A 16,337-nucleotide genomic window follows, 5' to 3' on the forward strand; every position below is an offset into this window, starting at 1 on the left:
ATAATTGGTGTGATGTATAAGGCTTTTGTAAGTGTAATATGGTAGATCTGTAAAGATTAGCTCAGCAATTTTGTGGCTGGCTACAACAACCAATGAAATATTAATGCATCTGTATCTAAACTCATCCTCTTTACATATAACGCACACAGTTTTCAGTGCCTATAATCAATCTCAATGGAAATTTGTGTCAAAAACAACAATAAACACATATATCTGCGCTTATATTTTTATAGATGGTTTCAGGTCTTTCATTTCTGTTCACAAATACATTTATTTACGTTAACAGCAATGAAATGTTAAAAGTGCAAATGTGGACGAACAGCGTATATCATTGGTGACAGCTTTCATGTTGAGGTTCAGAAATCTCCAGCAGATGAAGGACAAACTTCAACATTTGACATGAATGAATTGTAATGGTACAGCATTACATCGGTTTCACACAATTCAATGAGAGACTTGATTGTCAATGATGCTAAAGATGTGATGCAAATTCATTAAAACACACCAGTTAAACAAATAAAACAGATAACAGACAGAAAAAAACATTCAAGACCCTTTGTATTTATGCTATATTTCTTAGATTTATAATCATTATATTGTCGTTAAATCTTATACAGCTAAAATAATCTCTAATTAAAGTAACAAGAAAATGATTTATAAGACTATAGATTGTTCCTCTAATGTGTACAGATTATATTCAATCTATTTCATTGATAGTCTATTAAAAAAGCTAAATTTAAGACAATATTTGTAATGAATTTAATCCTACAGCAAATTTCTGTAAACCTCACCAATGAAATAAAACATAATACTCTTGTCCCACATCTTCATTGCCAAACAAGCTTTAAAAAACATGCAAAATGTTCAGCAGCTATACGTTAGTCAGTACATTATATTGTCTTTTTCGGGCGGAAAATCCCTGTTACGAGTAAACAAACAGAACCAAAACATGTCCAGGTCACCCCTAAAATCGAAATAAATTACTAAAGCAAATTTTAAAAACTAAAGTGTTATTTCTTTATTTTGATTCTGGGGTCCAATATGACCTGGACGAGTTCTCGCTCGGTTTCACGAGCTTCATTCATCCAGTAACAAACACGACAGCGTTTTTACAACGTACACTGTACGAACACAGATGCATTGCATAAAACAGGTCATTTATTGACGGCACGTAATCTACAGTGCAATCGTTGCCCGTCTTAGAAATGGCTTTCTGGGTGACATGAACTAAAAACCCAGTCGTAAAGTTTCAAGTAGAGTTAAAGGACGTGGAATGTCAAAACTCTGACGGCAGATGCCTTAAAGGGAGATAAGACGACATACATGCATCGTAAAGTTCAGCAAATCACTAGAGGCCCTGAGGCGGCTCTACAGGAAGTGACACACCTATGATCTGGGCCAATCAGGATGGGTAAATTATTTATATCTATAAAGTGCTCATTGTTATGGACTGGAACAGACGGATAATGAGATGAGAGGAGACGTGCCGGTCCGATCTCAATATGGGATTTGGTTCTGGTAATACTGCAGCATGTCGTATGTTCTGCTCCTGCATTAGAGAAACACACAACAGCGTGAGTCACACATGTTAAGATGAATACGTGAACATGTACCACAAAACCAATCATTTTATACATCATCTGTAAGCTTTCCATTGATTTATGGTTAGTTGGAACAGGGCAATGTTCGGCTGAGGTAACTATTTGAAAATCTGGAATTTGAGGGTGCAAAAAAATAAATGTTGCAAAAATCGCCTTTAATCCCTTAACCGGCGCAACCCTTTTTGACTGGAGGGGTGAAAGGTGATGTACACCTTTAAATTAATATAACTCTGACATTTTTTGGTCTAGAAGCCTAATATTGGTCTTGTTTTAAAGAAGACACTTTAAAGTTTTTCCCCATGAAAATATTCTTAAAATATATTAGTTATGAATTTTTTTTGCGGTTTACATTTATTGTAATAAACAAAAATAATGCAATAAAGTATAAATTTTATACATAAAATTATGAATATATTTCACGACAGAAATGCTATAAAATTTAAGACTATAACTGTGCGTTCACACCAGGTAGATGCGAAAAAATGTGGTATTCGCGAGTGGTTGGACACTTGAACATTTTGAGTTTACTCGCTTTATGCACGCGTGAAAGCCGCGCATGAAATTCTATTAATTTGAGACATTCACGTGGAAATTCGCGTAATGGGAGGGGTTTCTGCGACTCCGCTCGCTTCCTGTAATCATGTAATCATGCAAGCTCCTGATTGGTTAGTATCCGCCAGTTCAGATTTTTCAACGCACGCATTTCCCGCGATAACGCTCAATTTCCGTATACCGTGCTGCGTCTTCGCATTGACTTAACATGTAAATAACTCGCGCATGCCGCCTTTTCCGCATCTGGTGTGAACACACAGTAAGTCTAAACTAGCTGTGATCCAAATTTTAAGTTAAAAGAATTACAAAGTTGGTTTTACCAACAATGGCCACTAGGTGTCTACAATTTGCTGCATACTCTTGTCATAAATTAATAAATGACTGTCACTGCATTATTATTACTGCTAAAAGAGTTTGAAATATAAAAACTACATTCTTAGAGCTTTAATATAGGTTAGAGTAGTGTTTTAGTGTTATAAATATGTAAAATCAAATTGTGGGCCCTTGACCTTTTAGAAACGACATCATTTCTTTCCCAAAATGGTGATGATATATAACAACTACACTCTTAGAGCTTTCCAACACTATATATTTGTCAAGATTTTTTAGGTTTAGAATAGGGTATTAGTGTTACAAATATAAAATAACAACGTGGGCCCACCTGTGGCATTTTAGAAAATGGCTCTCACTATGTCATTCCTTTCCCAAAAATGTGACGAGGAATGAAAACAACTCTCTTAGAGCTTTCAAATGGTATACAATAAACGTTTGTCACGATTAGATTCACATGCAAAATATTAAAGTAAACTCAGGTGTCCCGCTCACAGGACAGCGCCGTCCAAATGAAGTCCTTAGCATTGCATCCACTCACAAAAATAAAGTTTTGATATATTTACGATAGGAAATGTACTAAATATTTTCATGAAACATGATCTTTACTTAATATCCTAATGATTTTTGGCATACAATGTAATTTTGGCCTGTGCTACAAATATACCCGTGCTACTTATGACTGGTTTTGTGGTCCAGGGTCACACGTGATCTAGTTATCACCAAACCAAAACCAAAAAGTTCAAATTAACATTAATTGCCTATTAATGTACACAACCTTTCAAAGGTTTAGGGTCACTTGACTGAAATGATTTTAATGATCATAAAAATATTTTGATCTGAAAACATTGGTCTGAAAGTTGGTGTGCAAATTAAGCTGGATCTGGATTTGATCTTGACTAAGACTCGACTACAACACTGGTGACAACTATGTTTTAATTTCTTTCATTAAAAAAAATTGTATATAAAAAAATCTTGAAATGATGCATTGGACTGAGTGATAAAGAAAAATCAGTTTATAGATATTAACTCCTTCAACACAAAAAACATCTCATGGTGAAACTGCTTGATAAAAATGATGTTTTGATTTATTTCAGATGCTTTTAGTCACAAGTTGCATTTGTGTTATTCCATAGTTTACTATTATCCTAAAACATAATGAATAAGTAAATGACCCTAAACTTTTGACTGGTAGTAAGGAAATATAAAGGCACAGAATGTTTTTGGTGATTGGTTTGAGGTTTGTACCTGTTGCTGAGAAAACAGCGTTCAATGATTTTAATCATGAACGCAGCGGCTTCTTTCTCGCTCATGTTGGGGTTAAACCTTTGCCTGCCAAACACAGTAAACAGGTTAAACAGCTGTCAACAACACCCCACAGCCGGTACGTGAGAGGAACATACTTGAGATATTTGATGGTTTGTCCTCTGAAGCAGGGCAGCCCCGTGTCCAACATCAACGTCACTAATGACACCACCGCGTCCATGTACGGCCTGACGTGAAGAAAAACAGACAACAGCTTCACAACACAACAATCCAACAACGTGAAACATGCCTACAACCAAACCATCTCAACAGGTTTGGGGGGACAGAAATGGCACCCGAAATCTTGCCCGAACACGCTCAAATCTCAACATGTCTGAGCTCGATCATCATCTCTGAAATATTGAAGAGTATGTCTCACCTTACGGCCAGGTATCCGCGCACACACATCTCCATGAACCATTTAAAAGGCGTGGCCTCCATCTTTCCCCCCATGATCATCACCATCTCATCCGTCAGCTTGATGTCCGGCTCCCAGCCCAAATTCCCACCTGGAGAACTTTCGAACATGAAGCCGAAATCTGTAAGACACAGAAAATACACAGAATTGTTAAAATTTAAAACAAGATTTACTCATAAAAGTAAGAGCAGATTAATATGCGTGTGTCATAATAAAAGCCTGTTTCATTGACAGTATCAGAGAAAGAAAGTAAAAGTAATGGTGACCGATATGGATGAGGTGTCCTTTGCTGTCCAACATGATGTTGCCGTTGTGTCGGTCTTTGATTTGTAACAGGAAGAGCAGGAGACTGTACGCTGCCATACTGCGAATGAAGTTATATCTGGCCTGTAAGATACATTACAGAATATACACAATTTAATAAAAGCACTTCAGTATGCACAGAACATATCCTGTCAAATTTATAAAAGCAATCCATAACACAACTATTTAAAGTAATGCCGGTTACCTTTTGGAAGGCCAGCGTGGACTCATCACCGTACTGATTCCTGAAGTAGTCGTACATGCCGAAGTCTGTCTGCCTGCCGAGCTGATCGCGGGACTTACAGTCGGGGATACATTCGATCACACCGCACTGTAAGAGTCACACGGCACACGCAGGTGAGCAGAAGTTTAAAGGAAAAAAGATGTTTATGTCTTTGTTCAGTCAAGAAGTTTTTTGAGGAAAACATTCCGGGATTTTTCTCCATTTAGTGGACCTCAACAGCTTCACAGGGCTCTAAACGATCCCAACCGAGGCAAACACTGCAAAAAATGACTTTCTTACTTAGTATTTTTGTCTTGTTTTCAGTAAAAATATCAAAAAAATTTTAGATTAAGATTTTTTTTCTTAATGAGCAAAATGACCTAGGAAAATAAGTCTAGTTTTTAGACAAATTAGTGCTTAAAACATGCAAAAAAAATCTGACAATGGAATAATAAAAATTTTCTTGAAATAACAACTTTTCATAAACACTTAATTCAAAAATATTTTTCTTATTCCATTGGCATAAGCACAAATGCTTGTTTTAAGCACAAATAAACTTAACTTTTTTCACTTAAACTTTTATGTTTTTTTGGTCTAAAAACTAGACTTATTTTCTTGGGTTATTTTGCTCATCAAGAAAATACATCTTAATCTAAGAATTTGTAGAAATTTTTACTGAAAACAAGACAAAAATACTAAGTAAGAAAGTCATTTTTTGCAGAGTACAAACTATAAAAATGATTTTAAAGAAAAAAAAATCTTAGTATTTTTGTCTTGTTTTCAGTAAAAATATCTAACAATTCTTAAATTAAGATGCTTTTTTTTGATGAGCAAACCGACCCAAGAAAATAATTATATTTTTTAGACCAAAAATATCAAATTTAAGTGACTTTGTGCATTAAACAAGCCAAGTAATCTGCCAATGGGGTAAGCAAATTTTTCTTGCATTTAGTGTTTAAGAAAAATGTTCAAGATTTTTTTTCTTACCCCATTGGCAGATTTTTTTGCTTGCTTTATGCACAAAATCACTTAAATTTGATATTTTTGGTCTAAAAACTAGACTTATTTTCTTGATGAACAAAACGACCCAAAAAAAGCATCTTAATTTAAGAACTTTTAGATATTTTTACTAAAAACAAGACAAAAATACTAAGAATTGTTTTCTTGAAAATCATTTTTGTCAGTGCAGTGATTTTGTGCATAAAACAAGCAAAAAAATCTGCCAATGAAGTAAGCAAAAAATCTTTAACATTTTTATTTAGTGCATAAAATTTTCATGTTTTATAAAGTAAATCATTTAAATTTGATAAATTTGGTCTAAAAACTAGACTTGGGTCGTTTTGCTCATCAAGAAAAAGCATCTTCATTTAAGAATTTTTTGATATTTTTACTGAAAACAAGACAAAAAAAACTAAGATTATTTTTCTTGAAAATAATTTTTTTGCATGGTAAGGGTCTTATCTAGCTAAACAATCGTCATTTTCGCCAAAAAAAAAAAAAAAAAAAACTCGTCTTGCACTAGCCGTGTGATGCGTCAGCGTGACCTTACGTATTACGTTATCACATGGAAAGGCATGACGACCGCTCCAGTGTTTACAAGTGTGGAGAAAGAGGAGCGTTCGGACGTTGTTGTATGAGGAATGATATTAATTAATGTCTTTGTGTCAGTTTATTGTTTAAAATGGTCCGCAAATGTGCGTTCACATATGTGACGCGTGACCTTTCAACGTGATTATGTAATCACGTTGCGCTGGCATGTCAAAAAGTTTAAAAGTACATATTTGATGGTTTTGCTAGATAAGACCCTTAAGTCTCGGTTGGGATCGTTTAGAGCCTTTGAAGCTGCACTGAAACTGTAAACTGTTGAGGTCCACTAAAGTCCACTATATGGAAACAAATCCTAGAATGTTTTCCTCCAAAAAATGTATTTTCGACTGAAGAAAGAAAAACAAACTCTGGGGGTGACGAAATTATCAGATTTTTTTATGAAAGTGAAGTAATCCTTTAAAGGTGGGGTGCATGATTTTTGAAAAACACTTTGGGAAAGAAAGTCGGGCCGAATACACACTTGTAGCCAATCAGCAGTAAGGGGTGTGCCTACTACTAACCAACATCGTTGCCTGAGTTACGTATGTGTGGGACGGTCTATCAAAAAAAGGCCAGATTGTATTGGGGTAGGGGCGTGTTTGTTTAAGTGATTTCAAATATCAACATTGGCTTTCAGAGATCATGCACCCCCCTTTAACATGTGAACAGTAATGAGAGCGATGAGACTGGCAAAGGACTCACTCCAGGTGCGGTGGCCACCACACGGTATGGGAACACAAACAGGTCCAAACCCACCAGCTGGAAGATGTTTTTGAAGAGGCCGATGATCTGCAGGGCGAGCATGTCCTGACACCAGACAAAATCAGTCAATCAATTTAATGATGAAAAATAATGATGATTCAAAACAAAACCATAAGTGAAAAACTTAAGTCACTTTGAATAAAAGCATCTGCCAAGCGCATACATGTAATATGTTAAGGAAGTCAAAACTAAATATATATATATATATATATATAGTTTCCAGTTACGGTAATAAGCATGAGACTTCCTGCATTACAGTAATGAGAAATCTTCCTAATGAAGATGTTTAACTGATTTAAAAGGACACACACACACACCTGTCTGCAGTCATCGCCCACTTTAAAGATGGCCGCCTGCCAGCAGACCTTCTGAGCCGATTCAGGATTCTCATCCGCTTCTTCCAGAGAATCTGAAGGACAGCGGAGGCCTGCAGACAGCCATTAACATTATTACTGAAACTGTGTGTGTTGTGTGTGTGTGATCTCTCTCGCTCTTTACAACATCACATGATTGTTATGAAGAAACTCACCCTCTTTCTCCAGCTCGCTCACTCCACACCTCTTGACTTTGAATTTTGCTAGATAAGGGGCTTTAGCGGCGCTATAAAAACACACGAATGACACCGTAAATCACTGTTAAAATGTAAACGGTTGTAATACTGCCAATAGCCAGAGGACAGGAGAGCACGGGGTTAAGATGTTACCTCTGCATAGGAGTTCCCGACTTGTAGTCGATGTCAAGGACGATGGCTTCTGGATTGCTTGGTAAATAACATCCTGATGATTAGAGAATGATAATAAATACATCATTAATAGATCAACTAACTATTGAGGTTAATCTTCAAATGATGAATAACTGACCAGGTTGAACTTTGATTTCTGACAGTGCTTTTAAACACGCCCTCTTTCTTTCATCTCCTTTTGGAACGGGCCTGAGATACACAAACAAATCGGATGTGTATATGAGAGCGTAATGTAATATTAAAAGTGATTTGTTTTATTATTGCACCCCCTAGAGTACAAAAAGTGTCATGGGCGTGTTAGGATCATACTTGATGATAGCTGAGACGTTAGTGATCTTGTTGAAGAAGTCAAACTCGCGCTGGTAGAAGTCTTTAGCAGGACCTGACAGCGAGTGCGTGATCTCTTCCACCATCTGCTCCAACAGCTCACCGATGTCCGCTGAACGAGAGGAACGACAGGTTTTGAAATACTTGTGAGTTTTGATTCGAGAGTAAAGCACATCTTTATTACGTACGGTCTTTTTGATGCCCCTCTTCATCCAGGTAGATGTTGGTCTTCATGTTCCATATAAACTGATGAGCGAGGAGCTGGGACTTCTGGGCGGCCCATAGGATGTACTCACGCACGTAACCCATCTGTCAAAAAGCACAGCACGGGAAAGATGCATAAAAATGTGTCTAACTGCCCCAGGGGTGGGATAGTTCAAGAAAGGTCACAGTTCATCTCTGTCTCACCTTGTCATACCGCAGAGCCTGAACGATTTGAGGAATGTAAAACAAAATGGCGTCCTGAAATGACACAAAACACAGGAACGTCAATAGTTTTCAGTTTGATCTAAGACCACAAGTTAATTGTTCAGTAAGCACATGGGTCGTAAAGACAGAGTTCCCACTTGAAGCCAAATTTCCTGACTTAAAGGGCTAATTTTTACTCATTTTCCCGCTCCCCTAGAGTTTGAAATTTGATTTTTACTCTATTGGAATCTATTCAACTGATCTCTGGGTCTGGCGGTACCACTTTTAGCATAGCTTAGCATAATCCATTGAATCTGATTAGACCATTAGCATCACGCTAAAAAATAACCAAAGAGTTTGGATATTTTTCCTATTTAAATCTTGACTCTTCTGTAGTTACATCGCGTACTAAGACCGACAGAAAATTAAAAGTTGTGATTTTCTAGGCAGATATCAGCTGAATAGATTCCAAAACAGTAAAACTCAAATGTTTAATTCTAGGGGAGCCGGAAAATGTGCATATTATCAAAAAAAGTGGAGTGTCCCTTTAAAAGCTGAATTTCATGACCTATGTCTAAGACAGGGTTCCCACACCTTAGTTAACTTCAAATTCAAGGACCTTTCAAGGACTTTCCAGGTCCATTACCCCTTAAATTCAAGGACTAAATGTGGGTACACATTTCAAGTGAGAGCAAGGTTACATCGTGTTACCTATTAAGATACATTGTTACAGATCCCTTTCGAGGGAACTTGCGCTGTGTCACTGCAGACACTTTTGGGACGCCTCCAGGGGTAAGTGGATATCAAATTCAACCAATGGTGAGGCTTAACGACAAAGACAGGGTGACGTGGGAGCCAGGAAGTATATCGCTATCTGAAATATTGGCAAAGACGGCCTTACAGGGACGCAGGAAGTATGGCAAGGGAGACGCAGTGTCTCGTTCCCTTCTCAGGGAACAACAGTTACATACGTAACCCGAGACGTTTTCAACTATGCAAAAAAGCATTTTGGTATGAATCAACATTCGCATACAGAATAGCCTGGTTAGCCAGACCTACATCAAGATGTAAGGTCTGGCAACTCTTCACACAAACGGCTCAATGCAAGGGGCGGGATATAAGGTTGTCCCTCAAAATGCCTCTGCACGCAATAGGATAGCGCTATGACGGATCAGAGCAACGAAGAAGGTGACGTAGTTACCGTAACCAGTCGGCAAAACTCCAAACACATCTTTCTTGCTTAAAAAGGACTTCAGTAGGGTTTATTTGCTCTTCTCTCAAAGAAAAACATAAGTCTAAGTCCTCCAGAGTCGCGGCCAAAGCCGCTTCAAAAGATAGCTGTTCGCCAGCAGCAGCAGCCATTCTCTGTTTTCAAGTAGGAACCGTTGCAGCTCTGTCGTCATCATGTTAAGCCCGCCCCACAGACGCTACACACGATGTGATTGGCCTGACCAAATTTTGGTTTTTGGACCGGTTAAGTGTATTGTGAGTGCCTAGACTAAACCCTGGCAGCAAATATATTTTGCGGCCGCTAGGGTGCGTCTAGATTTCTAGGCTACATACAGAAGATATAAGCATTTAAAGCGAACAGTTTAGCACGTGTGCTTAAAAGGCTAAAATTTGATGATATTATCCTACACTACACAGGGAATAATATGGATTTTTTTCAAGAAAACATAAAATAGTTTCAAGCACTTTCAATGACCTGTATCTATAGCCCTATTCTGATAGGATTAGTTTTACAAGGGGACCTCTGAGAAAATCGTGCTTCTCAGAGGTCCTCTGTGTTTTTAATCCCGTCCGAATCGGCCATGTCTGTGTTTTTCTCTGACAACCTCTGTAAGAATTCCAGAGCAATTTACCTACTGTTTTTCGCCGAACTCAGAGGTCCTCTGAGAAATTTAATCCCGTCCGGATGCAAATGTCTGTGTTTTCCCGCAATATCTTTTGAAAACGCGGTTCATTTCGTGTTTTGGCCAATGTGATCTGCCGTAAGGTCTTACTAATACGCGTATATTGTATTTCCCGAGTCCTGTTCATTCAGATATGGATGTTTTTTCGCATTCGGCAAAATAAAATAATTAAATCAAGACGAGCTGAATATCAAACACTGTTAAGACTGGCTACTGTAATATCATTAACGTTATAAGAAACTCTGTTCAAAGTTGTTCAACTCCGGAATGGTAATGTAAATTAATAAAGATAATAAATTGTTATTAATCATTATTTCTTCATTTCTTTGGGTTTATTATAAGCAGACAGTTATATAAAACACGTAGGCTAACGTAACTTTAGTAGGATTTGTATATTTTATTTTGATTTGTTAAAATTAAATTAATAAATTACATTCTGTCATAATTTTACATTTAAAGCAAAATATTAAACATTACAAACACGCGTATCCAGAGCACGTGCTCTTCTGCAACGCCCAAATGCATGAAACAGACACTCCCATCTCTGGAATAGCCTGCATCATTTTAATCCCGTCCGAATCGGTACATAAAATCACAGACGTCCTGGGGGACACGTTGTTTGGAAAACTAATCCCGTCCGAATAGTGCGTATGTTTGTATATTTTCAAAAACTTCGCAAGGCCTTGAATTTTCTTCCCCAGATTCACAAACTTTCAAGGATTTCATGGACCCGTGGGAACCCTGCTAAGAGGCTGTGAGCCTGATAATAAAGTGTACACCGTGAGTTTATAAAAAATTTGCTTTAACTGTGTCAAATGAATAAACAATGTTCAGATTGAAGATTCACTTAAAATCAGTGGAGGTTTGGACCCAGAAATGGCATTCCTTATGTCACAACTTAACAAGCGGATTACATTTTTAACTAAAATTTAAAGTGACAAACAAAATCCCTGATATTTCATGACTTGGTCATGGTTTCAATGACTTTTTAAAATTCCATGATATTCCATGACCTGTGGGAACCCTGTAAAGAGGATGTGGGGCCGCCCTGCTGGCACGTACCGGCGGAAACGAACGCAGCACTTTGACTCCGTACTGGGCTGTGAGTGGATGCGGTGGATACAAGCTGGAGAAGTAAGAGAGACCGGTGGGGGGGTCAGCAGGTGCCCAACACAGGATATGACTCAGCTCTGGAGAATCAGCATCAATAGTGTGCCACGTCACCAGGAACTATAGGAATAAAAACACACATTACTTAAAAGAGTGATATTTAACAGCTGGTGGTACTCAATGGGTGCAAAAAAAATTTAACTATGAAAGATCCAGTTCTCTGAAGCTATATGATAGCAAAGGTGGTCGCTTTATTTTATGTTAAAGGCACAATATACATTAAAATATCCAAAAACAGTGTTATGTTTTATTCACATGTGAACAAGTACAAAAATTGACTTGCATTTCTCGTAATTTTCGTTTTACGGCATTGTGGGTAATATCAGCCCAAAACACATGCACAGATACCCCCTCTAAAACTTCATAGGTAATAACACATCCTATCTGCGATGGCATGACATTAACCTCTTTATCAAATCATCTGGCACACGATGTAAAACTTCGAGTACGTGTACAGGGACGCATACCTTCACAGCCTCGGGTACATCGCTGACAGCACCAGGATCAAGTCGAACCAGACGGGTCACTTCTGCCACAATGGCATCTGCGTTTTTAAACCTGGTAAGCCAGAAAAGGTCATCACGTTTTTATTAAAACAACTTGAATGATTTCTCAAGAGGTGTAAATCCAAGTTGCATTTGTGACCCATGAAGGCAAAACGAGTCAGAATACACACCGGCTAATTTTGAGCAAGACGCCAAAAAGTATAAAGGTTGAATTTGAAGTTTTCATAAAAATAACTACATAAAGCCCTCGTCTAGTGATCCCAATGCTCTAAACAGTCATCAAACATCTACAATGATCTTTATTTTTCTTCCTAAATGCTTAATCAAATACAAAAGACGGTTGTCCATCCACATGCACCTCTGACATTTTGGTTTTAAAACATGCATTAATTAGAAAGTAAAGTGCATGACTTGCTTGATGTTAAAATAGCTATGAAGAGCGATAAGACATAAAAACAATCTTACACTGACTGATAGATCCGAAGCCAGCACAGATGTGCAAGCACGCGACCCTGATATATACTAGAGATAGACCGATATATCGGGCCGATATTTGCGAGTTTTATATGTATCAGTATCGGCCGATACGTGGCTGCCGTGTTCGCCGATTTTTCCCGGGATTATTTACAGACAGAGTGCTGGAAGCTGCAAGCTTGCAGTTCATGTGACTAAAAGCAACTATAGTTTTTGTTTAAGTTCAATAAATGTAACTTTTTTTAAATTGAGACGTGTAACATTTGGCATCACCATTGCGTCATTTTTATTATGTAAATTGAGTGAGCAAAAGCAGTATCGGCTCCAAATATCGGCTCAAGAAAATCGGCAGCCTGTATCGGTCATCGGCTAAGGAAACAGCAATCGGTATCGGCACTGAAAAATCCACATCGGTCGATCCCTAATATATACACACATAAAAATATCTGATTTGACAGGAATTCACGCAGATATAATATGTTATGCCTTAAGTGAACGTTTGGTTAAAAATATCAGATTTTTAACATTATATTTGATCCTTCCATTACAGAAGATCTTAAAGCTGTCTGTCTCAATGTCAATCAAACAATAAAAGGAAGAAAACAGTTGAACATATATTTTCCTCTAGATATTGTTTCGGACTTATCTATAGTTTTATCAGTTATTTTAAGGTATGAATGCAGTGATTTTACTTTTGAACTTTCAAAAATCTTTAACTCAATTTTTATCAAAACCGACCATGCTACAAACAGGTTTAGCTGTCATTTTTTGTCAGATTGCATCAAGCGTGCCGCACAAGCCCTGAAAAGTGAAGCCAAAACGTCTCGATCGCCCCCCAGTGACTGGTCCCAGTATAGGTCATAAACCCCGCCTCCCCATGTTATTCAATGGGACTTGAGACCAACTAAAAAAATTAATTACACTTCAATTATCTTTTTTCCGAAGCTGGTTTCTGTCATTTACTGTAGTTTTTATCACGCTGATGTAAATTCAAATGTTTGTTTTTAAAATAGGTTTGTGTTTAGTTAGTTATTTAATAATATAAAAACGGTGGTGTCACGTCATGATTGACAGCTGTGATATCGTGTGATATGCGCATTCTACGAGAGCGAGGGCGGGGTTTTGACTTCGCGGCTTCCCTTCCTGCTCACTACTGCGCATGACTGGTCCCGAAATCGCTATTGCGCAGACTCAAGACCCAAGATGTCAGCGCCATATCGGGACACTGGCGGCAATGGAAGAGAGCGAACAGGCGTCGTCCATCTTTTTTTACAGTCTATGGATTGCATCAATCATACATCATTTTCAAGATACTTTTAGAAAATGTCCAAATATAAATAACACATTTTTGCCAGCACGGGTCACATTTAGTCACTTAGCAGATGATGCTTTAATCCAAAGCAACTTACAAATAAAGAAGCATTTTGCCTTTAAGAGATTCCTAAATTGTGTAGCGTCAAATATTTTTCATGTAATAGTTATCACCTTCTAATATCATAGTTTAATGCATGCACGCTACTATATAACATACATCTTTTAACAAATGCAAAAGATCGCCCCGGTGGTAGCACCTGGTACCTCAAAAACGACGCTTGATAATCATAACACTAGGATGAATGTATGCTTGCCGTACCTGGCGGGCAGCTGCATGGCGAGGTAAGGAGCGATGCTCCATGCCAGATTAACGTTGTCTTTCCACTGTTTCTCACTCAGATTGATGTATTTTGACCTCCAGTTTGAGATGCTGGTTTCAACAGACTGCTCAGTGGCGATGCTCAGCTCCTGCGTGGACAGCGGGTTATACCAGGTGGTCAGTCGCTCGATCTCACTCGCCTGTAAAACAAACATGAGAGCGCTCAAGACTCGGGAAGTGATTTAACACAGATTTTAGGAAAATATCAAGGTAAAGATGTCCATACCAGTAAGGCCAGCAGTAGTGTCCTGCGTTTCATGTAGTATTTGTGCAACTGGGTTCCTCTGTTACTCTTTTTGGACATCCCTATAGTGAAAGCAAACAGTTGAAGACATTAAACAAGCCAAACACATCTCAGATAAGAAATACAGAGCCGCTACTGAAATACTGTATCGCATTGCATTTTTTTCAGATGGTCTAAGTTAGGGGTCTTCAACTACTCTTCTTCGAGGGCCAGATTTAAAAATTGTAAATATGATGCAGGCCAAACTTTTACACCTATTTTTACCTTTTATAGATTTTAACTTTTACCTATCATATATTATTATTATATATGTTATAACTTATGTTGTTTTTGTTATAGGTCATATATAAACAAACATGCCTTTACAAAAAAGAAGCACACAACTTGTATACAGTATTTTACCTCTAAATGACTGTACTTACTAACTCATTTTTTTATGTTTAAAAAACAATAGCAGTTTAAAATGGCAATAGCCAAATGTTAATAACGCAAATATGAACATCACACAAAAAAAGTGCAAGTGCAATACTGTTAAAGTATTTCCAACATATATTCAGTCTTCTCCTAATGACTAAAATTGCACTTCATGTTTTCTTTTTTAATATTTTAAAGATATACAGGCTAAACTGCTTTTCACTGTACACTACATTTGGACACGACTGTTGGAGTTCGCCCCCTAGTGGCTGTCGTAATAAAACGTCCATTTAATTGTAAATCCGTGTGGGAGAGAAGCTCATTCCAGCGCAAGAGCCTTTAAATCTACGAATATATTTATACTTAATCATTTACTTATCAGTAATCAATGGTCTTTAAAGGATTCAAGTGTTTACAGATAAAGTTAATCAAAAATTGATTAATAAGTTTCACCTTGCACACAGTATTTTGATTGGTACACACTGAAGTACATCACTTCCAGTTGGCGTGCCGCATGCATTGTACTCAAAGTAATTTTTTTTATGCATCCAAAGCTTAAATTGGATGCGAAAATTACACACGCGCAAGTGGTTGGCATACCACACAGCCCCTTTCCGACTCTCTCTCCGGTTTATCATTTGTCATGTACAATGGAAAGGCGGATTTAAAGTAACCATGCTGATTTTAAACGGGCAGGATAAAGATTATTGTAGGGCCCTGGTCTAAGATAAATCTTAGAAAAAGAGGACACGGCTTGGCAGGCGATGGATAGTCGCATCATGTTTACAGTATACGGTGGCGTGTTCAAGCAATACCTGACTTCTTGGATGTGGTGGAGATGCCGCTGGACAGAGGATAGGTGTTGATCCATCCCTGAGCGTTCTGCTGCCGGGTTCCCACACTCATGTCCATGTTATTCCTGGGGTCGGCTGCGTTCATCACAGACAGACTGTTCAGAGACGGATCCTGGTTATCTGTGAAACGACACATTGTTAAGCAATTGAATGGATTCTCCTTCAAACGTATTCATGGGGTAAATCGCATCTGGGTCACAGTTTACTCCAATTTATTTTGCATAATGAAAATAGAGTTTATATTTAATACACCTTTTTCTTTAAAAAAATTTCAGGTTTGGGGTAAAGTGTGACCTGGATATTGGTTTTGTGACATCAAGTCAACTTTTCTTTACTCCATCATTCCAGCACTTTCTCCTTTTCCATTTCCAAAGACACAGAATAAAGCTCTACAAACGACACATGCGACGAATAAATATGAGGCGAAGCAGCTGATTGGTGGTTCTGTTTGATGATGCAACACATCACACGATGGAGGGGACGAATGTGGTCAATTACACCTCATACTGTG

At 37.8% G+C, this 16,337-nt stretch overlaps 1 protein-coding gene across 4 annotated transcripts in view; it reads right to left on the reverse strand.

The window, feature by feature from the left end:
* Nucleotides 1-212: 212 nt before the first annotated feature.
* The window catches only part of pi4kaa (phosphatidylinositol 4-kinase, catalytic, alpha a), a 35,837-nt gene continuing 19,712 nt past the window's right edge, over nt 213-16,337 (reverse strand). For all 4 annotated transcript variants that reach the window (XM_065263763.1, XM_065263751.1, XM_065263760.1 and 1 more), the window contains exons 37-55: nt 15,788-15,946; nt 14,541-14,620; nt 14,255-14,454; nt 12,109-12,199; nt 11,534-11,701; nt 8,559-8,612; nt 8,339-8,459; nt 8,133-8,262; nt 7,942-8,012; nt 7,785-7,857; nt 7,611-7,681; nt 7,399-7,508; nt 7,022-7,126; nt 4,715-4,840; nt 4,473-4,593; nt 4,168-4,327; nt 3,887-3,976; nt 3,732-3,815; nt 213-1,549 (exon numbers count right to left, since the gene is read on the reverse strand). In XM_065263763.1, coding sequence (XP_065119835.1) covers nt 1,498-1,549; nt 3,732-3,815; nt 3,887-3,976; nt 4,168-4,327; nt 4,473-4,593; nt 4,715-4,840; nt 7,022-7,126; nt 7,399-7,508; nt 7,611-7,681; nt 7,785-7,857; nt 7,942-8,012; nt 8,133-8,262; nt 8,339-8,459; nt 8,559-8,612; nt 11,534-11,701; nt 12,109-12,199; nt 14,255-14,454; nt 14,541-14,620; nt 15,788-15,946 — 2,066 coding nt within the window. In that variant the 3' untranslated portion in view covers nt 213-1,497. The remainder of the gene's footprint in view (nt 1,550-3,731; nt 3,816-3,886; nt 3,977-4,167; nt 4,328-4,472; nt 4,594-4,714; nt 4,841-7,021; nt 7,127-7,398; nt 7,509-7,610; nt 7,682-7,784; nt 7,858-7,941; nt 8,013-8,132; nt 8,263-8,338; nt 8,460-8,558; nt 8,613-11,533; nt 11,702-12,108; nt 12,200-14,254; nt 14,455-14,540; nt 14,621-15,787; nt 15,947-16,337) is intronic.

This window comes from Paramisgurnus dabryanus, chromosome 10 (genome assembly GCF_030506205.2).
Source record: "Paramisgurnus dabryanus chromosome 10, PD_genome_1.1, whole genome shotgun sequence".
Taxonomy (NCBI): domain Eukaryota; kingdom Metazoa; phylum Chordata; class Actinopteri; order Cypriniformes; family Cobitidae; genus Paramisgurnus; species Paramisgurnus dabryanus.